At 42.2% G+C, this 13,739-nt stretch overlaps 1 protein-coding gene across 3 annotated transcripts in view; it reads right to left on the bottom strand.

The window, feature by feature from the left end:
• The window catches only part of BCNT2 (bucentaur-2), a 39,810-nt gene extending 31,447 nt beyond the window's left edge, over window positions 1-8,363 (bottom strand). Inside the window, 1 exon segment of one of the 3 annotated variants that reach the window (NM_001077919.2) lies at window positions 8,174-8,363. In NM_001077919.2, the coding sequence (NP_001071387.1) occupies window positions 8,174-8,237 (64 nt within the window). In that variant the 5' untranslated portion in view covers window positions 8,238-8,363. 3 annotated transcript variants of the gene reach the window in all.
• Between the last annotated feature and the right edge of the window lie 5,376 nt (window positions 8,364-13,739).

Here is a 13,739-nt window from a genome sequence, read left to right on the forward strand (position 1 = left end):
ATAAATTAAGTGAAAACAAATGTTAAAGCTGAATTTGAAATTCAGAACTCTTAGACTCACAGACTTAAAAAAATGAACTCATGGTTGCAGGGGTCGGGGGAGGGATACTTAAGGACTTTGGGTAGATTATGTACACACTTCTGTATTTAAAATGGATAACCAACAAAAATCTATTGTATAGCACACAGAACTCTGTTCAATGTTATGTGCCAGCCCGGACGGCAGTGTTATGCGCCAGCAGGGTTTCCAGGAGAACGAATATATGTATACGTATGGCTGAGTCCCTTCACTGTTCACCTGAAACTATGACAACACTGTTAATAGACTGTACCCCAATACAAAATGGTTTTAGTGTTAAAAAGATTAAAATTAAAAAAGTTTAAAAGCCCTCATTACATGGAAAAAAATTCAGAACTCTTAACATTTTTAAGGTAAATATTTTCTAGCTCTGAACAGTGAACACTCAGATTGTATTCTTTCATATGACTCTACACAAAAAGGGTTCCCCAAAAAGTGTAGCTGATTTCGGGTTTGAGGGAAGGAAAGCACAAGGTGAAATGGGGCAACTTTGCTGTACCAGAAAACAAGGAAGTCAGGTATAACGGGTCACATTAAAAGGATAGAAGATCTAGTCTGGAAGAACTTTTAGTGGCCCAAAGTGATGACGAGACCATTAAAAGGAGTAACTGTTACTGAAAAACACTGGATTGATTAAAAAAAAAAATCCCCCAAAACTGTTACCCCTTTATGATAATTACAAATTTAAAAAAGACAGGAAAAAATACTATGCACCATTTTAGGTTACCATTAAGATTATTCCCAATTTTGAAAATTGGTAATTAAGAGAAATGAACTAAATATTTATCCTGTCCCAACTGACGAGGAAAAGCTGAACTTTCCCAACATTAACCAATAAATGCAAAAGAACCACAAAACTAGAAAAAGACTCACTCTCTCACCACAATGATGGTAGTAATTCAACCAAAGATTATCATGTAAGGTTAAAGACAATTTGAGTTTTAATGACTAAGTATATTATTAGGTTGGTGCAAAAGTAATTTGAATTTTGCCATTTGATTCTGGAATACATTAAATGAATGTGGTCATGTTATACGTCATTTTAATGCACATTTCTTGCTTTTTTTTTTTTTGCTAATAACTTATTACTTGCTGTTCATTTTATACTTATTTTAAACTATGGAAATGTTACTCAAAAAGAAAATTCGAGGGATTTCCTTGAGTTCAAAATGTTGCAAAGCAGCGGAGACAACCCACAACGTCAACAGCACATCTGGGCCAGGAACTGCTAACAAACATACAGTGCAGCAGAGGTTCAAGAAGTTTTGCAAAGGAGACCTTGAAGACAGAGATATCAGCCAGCCATCGGAAGTTGACAACGACGAATTGAGAGCCATCACTGAAGCTGATCCTCTTAAAACTACAGAAGTTGCCTAAGAACCCAAGGTTGACCATCTATGGTCGTTTGGCATTTGAAGCGAATTGAAAAGGTGAAAAAGCTCAAAAAGTGGGTGCCATAAGCTGTCCGCAAAAAAAAAAAAAAAAAAGTCCTTTTGAAATGTCATCTTTTCTTATTCTACGCAACAATGAACCATTTGTCTATTGGATTGTGACCTGCGGTGAAAAGTGGATCTGGATCGTATACAACTGGTAATGACCAGCTCAGCAGTTGGACAAAGAAGCTCCAAAGCACTTCCCAAACTTGCACCAAAAAAAGGTGATGGTCACTGTTTGGTGCTCTGCGGCCAGTATGATCCACTACAGCTTTCTGAATCCTGGCTAAACTATTACATATGAGAAGTAGGCTCAGCAAATCGATAAAAGGCACCAAAAATTGCAATGCCTGCAACAAGCATTGGTCAACAGAAAGGGCCCGATTCTTCTCCAGGACAATACCCAACTGCACACCACACAACAAATGCTTCAAAAGTTGAATGAAGTGGTCTACGAAGTTTTGTTTCCTCTGCCATTACCTGATCTCTTTTCAACTAACTACCACTTCAAGCATTTTGACAACTTTTAGCTCGGAAAATGCTTCCACAACCAGCAGGATTCAGAAAATGCTTTTCAAGAATTCGGTGAATCCCAAAGCACACATTTTTATGCTACAGGAATAAACAAACTTATTTGTTGTTGGCAAAAATATGTATTGATTGTAATGGTTCCTATTTTGATTAATAGAGAGAGATGTCTGAGCCTAGTTAGGATTTAAAATTCACAGCCTGAAACCGCAATTATGTTTGCACCAACCTAATATAACACAAAACACTTTCCAGTTCCAAGGGAAAAAATAGTTACACAATTAAGGGATCAAACTCTCTTCATTCTGATCCAGAAGTCACAACTATGGAAATTAATCAGGTATTTTGTTTTCTGATATTATGCATTATGAAACACACACATCAGGTATGAACTTTTTTTTTGTAAACTAAAATTATTTTATTTGAACCCACCAAGCATTTAGATCTACTTTTAATTTTAACACAGGCTCCCCTGATAGCTCAGTTGGTAAAGAATCTGCCTGCAACGCAGGAGACCCCAGTTCGATTCCTGGGTCAGGAAGATCTCCTGGAGAAGGGATAGGCTACCCACTCCAGTATTCTTGGGCTTCCTTTGTGGCTCAGCTGGTAAAGAATCTGCCCACAATGCGGGAGACCTGGGTTCGATTCCTGGCTTGGGAAGATCCCCTGGAGAAGGGAAAGGCTACCCACTCCAGTATTCTGGCCTGGAGAATTCCATGGGCTGTACAGTCCACGGGGTCACAAAGAGTTGGATATGACTGAGCGACTTTCACTCACTCAAATTTAACGCAAGTTCAAGGGACGAAGGAATCACCTAATACCATGAGGGAGTAACCAGACAAAATTCCACAGGACATACAGCCTGGTCTCCTATGCCAATCTATGTTACAGAAACGTGAGTGTGCTAGATTAAAACAGATGTAAAGGATGCAACAACTGAATGATAGAAGTAGTCCGGAACTCAACCATGATTTAAACAAGCTGTCGCCATTTTTGAGTCAACAGGGAAAACCTGAATATGGTGTGTATATTAGATGATCTCAAAGTTTACTGAAATGAACAGGGATAGAATGTTCACTGAAAAGAGCAGGCTACAAAGAAACATGAAAAAAAGTATGATTTCAGATTGGGGAAAAATACAAATATTAGTAACAACACTTGGGAATAGAAAAAGATAAAGAGTGGGTTTCACTAAGAAATCAATACTGATAATCTCTAGGTGGTGGGAATGTAGTCATTCTGATTTTATGTTTAATTGCCTGTATTTTCTAGTTTTCAACAAAGTTCATGCACTTTCGCTATAAACTTATTTTTCTTCATAAACTGGGTGAATGTTGCAGACAGTTCAGACAAAGAAATGCATGTGGCTCTGGATCTTAAACATGAAAAAAGATACTCAATCGCACTGATAAGAGAAAAGCAAATCTCAAACTATACAACAACGGAAACTATGGTTAAATTCCACGTGGTTACTGTAAGAATAACATCCCTAGAGACAAAACAGCACAAAGTGAACAAATCTTTTTTAAAACAAGTATAGTGGATTAACAATATTAGTTTCAAGGGTACAGCGTAGTGACTCAGCATTTTTTTCTTTTTCTTCTTTTTGTTTATGTTTGGTTGTGCTGCGTCTTTGCTGCTGCACGGGCTTTCTCAGGTTGGGGGAGCAGGGGCTACCCTAGCCGCGGCGTGCGAACTTCTCGGCAGCGGCCTCTCCGCTACAGAGCACAGGCTCTAGGGCGCCAGGGCTTCAGATGTGGCCCCGACTTTGGAGCACAGGCTGGCGCTTGGGCCCAGTTGCACCAGGGCATGTGGGATTTTCCCACATCAGGGACTGAACTCGAGTCTCCTGCACTGGCAGGCAGATTCTTTACCACTGAGCTACCAGGGAAGCCCTCAGTACTTTTTATAGCAAATGAACAAATCTTGTCCAGAGACTCAAAGCCTGCATTACCTTTTCAGTCCTCCATGCTTAAACATGAAACAAACAATTAAGAATTACTGCAAAAATCAGAGAATGTGTCTAACGTGTTAATGCCCAAAACAAACACCTAGGGTGAATAAAAAACAACTTAGAGGAAACAGACTGTTTCCTCATTTTATCAGGCTAGCATTATTTGATACCAATCAGACAAGGAAATTACCAGAAAACTATGGACCAACATTCCTTATAAACAAACACAAAACTTCTCAATAAAATTTTAGCAAACCAAATCCAGTCATGTAAAATAATAATACATCCAGTAAGTTTTATGGGGGTTGGGTGGGATGAATTTAAAATCATTAACAGATTAAAAACAGAAATACCACACGAGCAATAAATGGTGAAAAAGCATTTGACAAAATTCACTTCTCAGCAAATAAAGAATAGAGGGAATTCTTTAATTCCATAAGGCCTGAGGGGCAGTATACGCAGACTGCCAGGATCCAAATCCCAGCCCATCTAATCTAGTTGAGTAACTTGTGGTGCCTCAGTCTCTTCATTTGTAAAATGTTTTAAAAAAAGCAAAAAAACTGCATAATTACACAGACCTGGTAATGTGACTAAATAATCAGTTCAGTTGCTCAGTCGTGTCCAACTCTTTGCAACCCCACGAACTGTAGCACGCGACAATGTGAAGTGCTTAAGGCATCCATGAAAAAACCTGTAGGTAACATTATACCGAATGGCGAAACACTCATGCTTTCTCCTTACAACTGGGAACAAGGCAAGAATGTCCACGCTCACCACTCTTATTCAATACACACTGGAACTGTACCAAGTACAAGAGGCTAGCAAGAGAAACAAAAGCTATGCTCACAGAAGAAGGGGAAATAAAACTGTCTATACACAGATTTTCAGGGGTAGGGAAGGGTAAGAGTGGCCCTGGAACTGTTAAATTCAGTCGTGGTTACACAACTACAAGCATTTGTCAAAAAATCACAGAACACTCTAAGAGTGAATTTTACTGTACATAAGTTAAAAGTAGAAATATTTTGAACATTATTCATTATTATTTGATAGATAAGTAGATGTATTTAGAAAGATATGCATTTCATACACAGAATGCTGTCTGTCTCCAAAGACTAAAGTGGCCCCAGGGGACGGAGTCACCTTGGCAAGGGGAGAGAACTAACGGGAGAAACACCTACACCGAGTGTGGGCCATCTCAGACGGTGAGAAGCCCAAAGCGTAACTAATATCCATAGAGCAATAAGATGCTCCACTCATGAAACAGAACATGATACTATTTAAAAGTTTTCAAAAAAAAAAAATTAAAAATATCGTGATGTCCAACCCCAGTTATGAGGACAAGAAAACAAAGCACACGCTCCCCAGTGGCTTCTGGAAGTTTCTGGTCTACAGTGTCAAACAGCTGAAGGGTTGCTGACCTGCGACCAATCGTACTGTGCTGTAACTGTGCCAAACACCTCCTCTAAGAACCTCAAAGTCACTGTGCAAAGAGCAGCCCACCTGGCCAGCCCCAGTCAACAACCCCAAAGCCAGGCTGCACAGAGAGGAAACTGACGGACAGTTTATGGAAAGAAAAAAAAACAACAGAAGCACCAGTCCATAAGGTGTAGCAAGAGTCAATATATAAATAATGATGATTCCAAAAAAATAAAATGAAGAAAATTGTCCCCCCTAAATTTTAAAAGCTACAGAAGAAACAAAGACAAGACTCTATCAGCGTCCAGAGACAAATTTTATGTACATGAGTAAAAATTAGCAACAAGTTTTTTTTAATAAAAGCACTGGAAACTTAGAAAATAATGGAGAAATACCTTCAAAATTCAGATTAAAAAACTACGGAATTCCATACCAAACTATTAATCATGCCTGAGGGTCACCTGGTTATTTTTAGATACTCATGGTCTCAAAAAAAAAAAAAAAGTTTCTAACATGTATCTTTCTTCAAGAAGTTATTTGAGGATTTATTCTTATTTTGGTGGAACACACCAAGAAAAAAAACATCATGGGACCCAAGAAAACAGGGAATCTTAAGAGAAAAGAGACATAAACGAAACATCCAAAGTAGTGGTCACGATGGAAGATTTTAGGTTTAAAAATTATAAAACCAAGACAAATTGGAGCAGATCAGAAGACAAAGACGGACTTCAAAATAACAAATGATTATCTAATAAATCTAAATATGTTGGGAGGTGATTTAAACAATTTTGAGCGTTTAGGATCAAATCAGTAGTAAGTACACAGATGACTAAACAACAACAAAATGGCAATTATTAACTCCAGAGAAAACTAGTGCAGGAAAAGCAGTAACTGCATATACCAGATGGTTCCGTCACATGATATTCAAAGTCATTACCAAAAAAAAAAAGAAACAATAATAGTCTAACCCAAATTGACACAGGAACATTGGCAGGCTGGGGAAGTGGGAAGGGTCTGAAGGTGAAAAAGTGTGTGTTGGCAGAGAGGGGAAAGACTCAAGGAGATGTTAAAAGACCTAGTATGAATGGGTTAAGTCAGCAGACGATGGAAATACCAAATTTTAAAAGAAAGCAGTTTCTTCAGTGGAGGATGGACAGGGATAAGTGATGGAAATGGTTCCGTTTCAAAATAATTCTTTTAGAAATATTTGACTATTTTTAAGCAGGTGCACGGTAACTTTGATTACAATGAAAACTAATTTTCAAGTAATCATGCTGACAAAAGAGCTTCCCAGAAGGCGCTAATGGTAAGGAAACTACTGCATGCCAATGCAAGAGACGCAGGAGACCGGGGTTCCATCCCTGGGCTGGGAAGATCCCCTGGAAGAGAGCATGGCAAACTTCTCAAATATTCTGGCCTGGAGAATCCCATGGACAGAGGAGCCTGATGGGCCCTCAGTCCATAGGGTCACAAAGAGTGGGACTCAGCACACACAATGTTGGCGGACAAGAATCTAACGCAGGAAAGGAGCGGGGAAACTATGGCAAGTCTTCGTTGATCATGGTAGCTCAGTAAGAGCCATAATGGTGACAGAGTGATCAGAAATTCATCTTCGCTATAGCCCCAAACTGAATGTAATGATTGGCTCGACCAAAAAAATGAACAAGGACAACTATCCAGGCTTTTTTTTTTTTTTTATCTTGTTTGACCCAGTGCAACTGTGCGAGCAGATACTTCTAACGAGATGTGGGAGTCTGGGGAACCGGCAGGATGGCAGAAGGGGTAGGTATGGGTAACATTTTGGTCTGGATCTGTTTTAGAAGCCTATACATGTTCCGAGCAGGCCCGTTAGGGACTCCTGGGCACAGAGGCCTTTTTGTCCCCTATTTCTTATAGGCAAGACTCCAGTCTCCATGACCTTCTCTCATTTCCAAACAGTAGAACACTTGCTATTCAAAGGAGGAACAGCAAAGAAACCACTTGAGGCAAGGTTCAAGGACCAGAGAAGCTCACCACCATCGACAAACTGGACCACACCCTAATCTGGCCAGCAACCTTTTTGAAACTTTGCAGAATACTAGACGGTTACTGCCTTGATACTTTATCACTAACTCCTGCCTGACTATACGACCTTTCCGTACTCACCAGGGAGAGGGGCACAGTTCTTGGCGCGCTAGCCTACCGTGTTGCCCTAACCCTTTGCCTGGCAAAGTAACAAAGCCACTTTCCTTTTCCTCCAAAACTCGTCTGCCTATTTCTGTTTGCATGGTGCACAGAGCGCCAAGATGTGGACAACACAGAAAAACAATACAACAAAGGTCTATGAAGGACTGAATATGCAGACTGCAAAGAAGCAAAAGACATCATTAAGTGAACTTTTAACCACCATATCTCTTTTGAAGACAGACAATGATGTATCGGGGTCGTGATGCTAGCAATTCCGTGGGGATGGAAGGTCTGCGTAAGATGGCCTTTCAGAAGCGTTCAGGGTTGCTGAGGGTACGCGATACCCAACCACCACTAACGGTCGAGCTCACCTGCGGGTTCCCGCCCTCTGAGGGGGCGTTGGCCGAACGCGGCCCAGAGAATCAGCCGCAGGAAAGGTCCCAGTACGCTAACTGGGGCCACCGGCCGCGCGGTGCGGGCTCAGGGCCGCTTGAGAATCACGCCACCCTCCCACCGGGCCCACAAACGCCTGGCAAAGCGAGCCTCAAGCGAGGCGGGGGCGGGGCAAGTCGCCTCTCGCCTCAAGAGGAGTGCTCACCCGACGGCGCGTAGTCCTCGTCCTCCTTCGACACGGAGAAATCCTCGGATTTAAACTCCTCCATACTGCTGCCGCGCGGGGCCTACGGTGCCGCAGCAACCGCCTCCAACGGCAAAGCTCTAGGGAGAGACGGTAGAAGCGCGGAGTGCGCAGAGGCGACGGGGATGGCGGCGGCTCCGGCGGCGCGTGCGCACACGCAGAAACGGCGCTAGGTCGAGAACCACCACTTCCGGGCCAAAGCCGCGGACCTGACGCTCTTATGGCGGTCGGCGGAATGTGGGCGTCGTCCTGAAGCGGTGCATGCTGGGACTTGTAGTCTTCAGAGCTCAGCGGCTTTGATTTAGTGTGTCTGCTTAAGGAAAATTTGTTTTGCCCATGGGAACACAGCTGCCCTTCGTTAGTCACTGGTTGATATTATTGAATTCGCTTAGTTGTTAAAATAGTCACCTCCCCCCCCAAATCAATATTCACGGTGCTTTCTGGGGTTATTTCCCCCGACATGCTCAGAGAGTGAAAATTTTGAGTTAACCAGTGGTGGGTTGTACTGAGGTTGCAGGCAGACAATTTGCTGTCTTGCTTCAGCCCTCTTAGTGTAAATAAGTATCGTCTTCCCAGTCTGTTTAGTGCCGCGTTTCCTTTTGTTTTTGTTTTTTTTTTTTTCATCTTTGTGCTTTCTGTCGGTGATTTCCCTGTTTAAAATGACCCCTGGGTGTGTTGCAGGGAGGAAGCCAATTCTGACTCCATGTTGGAAACTGTTTCTTTGACTTGCTTTTATTATTTTAATCATACTCAATAGCTTGCCTGGAGGACCCTGCTTCTCTGCTTGACTGTAAACTAAAGTGCCTTTGTTCGGCTCTAGGAGAGGTGTTTGTCCCCGCCCACCTGTGAATAGAAGAGATTAGCACACCCCTTCTGAAGGCTGGACTTTCCCTTGGAGACGTTTTGCAAGACTGAAGTCCCTTTCACTTTACTTCCCCACTGCATCTCCCTCTATTCTGCCTTGTGACTTTAGTTCCTCTTAGCTTCTTTTCTCTCTGATTGATAAAAGAACCTGGCATCCAGATCCCAGTAAGATGGTTGTTTTGATGCACTAGCCTGCCATATTCTCCGTCTGCCGGCCTTGCCTCAACACTTCGTCTCTCTGATTCATTGACCTATCGTGCAGCGAGCAGAGCAAGCTTGCACTCGGTAACAAGCGTATTGCTGGGGTGCTTCCTAATGTTTGTAAGTGCAAGAAGGTTGTGATGTGCCTTATGGAGAAAATACTTGGGTTAGATAAAGCTTCATTCAGGTATGTTTTGTGGCTGTGAGTTCAGTGTTAAAGAATAAACTATCCAGTGCATCAAGGAAAAGGAAAGTCACCAATCTGTATCTGATGCTGCTCCATAAAGTGCTAAAGTGACATTCATAGTGTGCGAGGCAGCTATGGAAAAGATGGAAAAGCGGCTCAATTTGTGGATTCAACCAATAAAACCGATGAAAAAAGTCTGGCAGACAGCATTGTTGAGGCTGAAAGTCAAAAGTTTACCCTCATGTCACCCAGGGTCAGAAAAACGTGAAGAAGCCCTTCTCTGTAGCGCTGGCTGGGTTGCACGTTTCAAAAGGCCATATGGTGTCAATAATGTTAAGCTTGCAGCTGAGGCAAGTTCTGCAGATCAGAAGGCTGCAGAAGAATTCAAACGATGTTTGCTAAATGTTATACAGGAAAAGGGGTATGTGGAAGAGCCGTTTTTCAACGCTGGTGAAACTGGCGTATTTTACAAGAATGTTGGCAAAAGAACCTATGTAATGTGAATGACCTCCAATGCCCCAGGCTTTAAATCATTCCAGGACTATGCAACCCTACTTAACGTGCACCAGTGCCAAGGGTGACTCTAAGTGCAAACCCTTAGCAGTGTACAGACCTTCAAGTTCACAAGCACTTAACTGGAAAAACGTGAACCATATTCGGTGCATTGGAGGTGGAACCAAAAAGGGTGGAAAGCGACTGATTGGTTCCACAGCTGAATCATATTAGAAGTTCAACACCATCCCCAGGGTAGAAACCTTGCCTTGATGATTTTGTTAATTTTGGATGCCCCAGTGCATTGCTGTGAAAAACTCAAAAATGCCCACCCCAACGTGGAAGCTCTTTTCATTCCCCCAAATACTACCTCTCATCCAGCCCCTGGATCAGGGCATAGTGAAAGCCTTCAAGTCACAGTATACAAGTGAGCTTTATAATAAGACTTTGGAGGCTTTCAAAGCCAAGAAGGAAAATACCATGATGGACTATTGGAAATCAGTCACTGTACGTGAGGTGATTGATTATGTCGGCAACATCAAGCAAGTGACGATCAATTACTGTTGGAAAAATGTTTGACCAGACTGGCTGGAAAATTTCGAAGGCTTTGAAGGTGCTGCAGAAAGTATAAACAACAGTGTCAGAAACATAATGTGTACCACATGCAAATAGGTGGAGAAGGCTTTGGTGACATGAGGAAGAAGATGTGGAGGAAATTTTGGCAGAGAAAGCAATAGAACCCACCAACGAAGACTTGGATGAGATGGCAAAGCAAGACATGATGATGAAAATGGTGATGAAAGTCAGCCGAAGAGTCCAGAAACTGTCCTTCTTACAGCAGTCAAAATAACAGAATGGAACTCCGCACTGGAAAAAATTTTCAGTGACGTGGAAGAGTGTGACCCTATGCTTGATCGAAGCCTCAAATTTAAGCGCTTACCTTCCTGTGCATTGGCCCTCTATGCTGACACTTAAGGCAAAAAGCTAAGCAGACAGGGCCGATGTAATTTCTGGAGTCATTTTGGAAGAAAACATTACCCACTCCATCAACAAGTGATGAGAGCCAAACCTCTGAGGTTGAACTGACAGATGCCAACCTGCCACCCTCTTCCTCATCTGCAGAATGAGTGCCACCAGCCTCTCCCTTGTTTCTGTGGAGTAAGCCAAGGTGGGGAGACTTGACCACACTCGAACTGTGCTGTTGTCCAGGCCTGCAGCTCCATCAACCAGAAGATGTTAGGCAACATTTTTACAAAATGTTAAATATTTCATCTTTATTTGCATTAATGTGCACTATATAGTATGTGTCTACTGTATGAGTACAGTATGTGTAGTTTGTGTTTTTGTGTGTGTATGACTGAAGGGAAGTTAAAATAGTACAGTCTCAGTGTTGTACATGACACAATAATGCTGTCATTGAAGTGTTTCATTATTAATAGTATGTATCATTATTTGTAAGAAAGATATATTAAATGCAGTGTCTTTGAACAGAAACATACATAAAACAAAGCTATGTACTGATCAGTTGACAAAAATGGTATGACCAGAGACCCACAAGAACCCAATCCTGTATTTCTGCTAATTGAGTGTGCGTGGTAACATTATAGCTGTAATTACAAGGAATGGCTGTTTTCTAGAATTCAAACATCATCCACAAGGAATCCTTCCTTGAAGTTAATCCATATGAAAGTACAACCATATATAACAGTTGTCATTTTGTGACAAACTGGGATGTTGCCTTTTGCCCCGTCCTTGGAGTCTCAGTCTGGGGAAAATGCTACCCTGGCATTCTTCAGTAGACTCTCCCCCAGCACCCCGCTTCTCCCGCTCTCCTCTTTAGAGCTTACAAGCATTTGTTCAGATTCACAAAGTTTCTGACCACTTTAAGGGTAATGATGGAACTGTCTTCTACTTGTCAAATTGTTTAGTAAAGAGGTCTAAAATTGGTTAGCGGCCCTCATCAAGCTTAAAAACATACATTTTTGGATTTGAAAAGCATTTTCCATGAATTTAAATGTCACCAGCTGCGCTATTATGCTTTTAAAAAAATACACATTATCCCCAATGGCCAGTGATTTAATGAATCATGCATATGTAATGAGGTTTCCATAGAGCTGCAAAGGACAGGGTTGAGAACTACCCAGTTCAACTTGTGGAAATTCAGGGAGAACTTGGTCCCTTTGAAGGGGCACAAAAGCACCACACACATACCCCATGCCTTGCCCTGTACATCTCTTCCATCTGGCTGTTCCTGACTTAAATCCTTATGATAAACCAGTGGCCTAGTAAGTAAAATGTCTGAGTTCTGTGAGTCGCTCTCAAATTAATTGAACCCAACTTATAGCCAGTTAGAAGCACGGAAGAACCTGGACTTGCAACTGATGTCTGGAGTTGGTGGTTGAGGATGGGGGGTACTTCTGGGTACTGTCAGAATTGAGTTGAATTGTTGAACACCTTTTCTGGTGTTCAATGTTTGTTAGTGTGGGGAACACCCAATATACCACTTAAAAATTTAAAGATTTCAGCACATAATCCCACCAAGAATAAATAGGCTGAAACTGAGCAATCCCTTTGGACAAATATTGGCCACAATACAAACCCCAACCACCTACAAGTTTCCTGGTTCACTCTTACCATGTTACCGAGTCCAAGCTCCCTCTGCTCACCGCAGGACAGGCCAGTGAACCCGAGAGAGGAAGTGTGGAGGCAAGGAGAACGACTTCATTTGGAAAGCTGACTGACTAAGATAGCGGACTAGCGCCTCAGAGCAACCCTCCTGTGGGGGTCTGAATGCAAAGTTTTTCTGTTGAGTCAGAGAGATATATGCAATGAGGTACTAAAGTCAAAAGGCAGAATAAAGGAGAGGCAGTGGGGAACTAAAGTGAAAGGGTCTTCAGTCTTGCAAACACCTCCGAGAGAATGGCCAGCCTTTGGAAGGGTTGTGTTGATCTCTTCTATTCACAGGGGGGCAGGGGTCAGGTTATCTCTCCACTAGTGGAACAAAGCACTTGAGCTTATAGTCAGGCAGAGGGGCAGGGTCCTCTGAGGCGGCTATTATGTCTAACAAAAGAAAGAAAAGAAAGCTATAAAAAAATGTTGGAGAAGACTCTTGACAGAGTCCCTTGGACTGCAAGGAGATCCAACCAGTCCATCCTAAAGGAAATCAGCCTTGAATACTCATTGGAAGGACTGATGCTGAAACTCCAATACTTTGGCCACCTGATGTGAAGAACTGACTCACTGGAAAAGACCCTGATGCTGGGAAAGATTGAAGGCGGGAGAAGGGGACGACAGAGGATGATATGGTTGGATGGCATCACCGACTCAATGGACATGAGTTTGAGTAAGCCCCGGGAGTTGATGCTGGACAGGGAAGCCTGGTGTGCTGCAGTCCATGGGGTCACAGAGTCGGACACAACTGAGCGACTGAACTGAATGACAGAAGCAACGAAAAGTAAGTCAAAGAAGCAGTTTCCAACCTAGAGTCAGAATTGGCTTCTTCTTTGCAACGTTGTCTTGGCAATAATTTATGGGGTCCTTCCCCTCCCGCCAAATTCAGCATCTTTAGCCTCTCCTCATAGTCTCTTCCCACTGTCCAATCGTGGGTAATCATCTTTTTGATAACAGAAGAGATCCTCTGTTGGGATTCATAAGATATTGGAGGTTTCTTGCAGAGCTCTGCATCCCTCTGGGGTGTTAGAAACATTCTATATCTTGACCAAAGTACTACCACTTCACCTAAGTGTATAAATACATAAATATTCATTAAGCTACACATTTAAG

This window comes from Bos taurus, chromosome 18 (assembly GCF_002263795.3).
Source record: "Bos taurus isolate L1 Dominette 01449 registration number 42190680 breed Hereford chromosome 18, ARS-UCD2.0, whole genome shotgun sequence".
NCBI lineage: Eukaryota > Metazoa > Chordata > Mammalia > Artiodactyla > Bovidae > Bos > Bos taurus.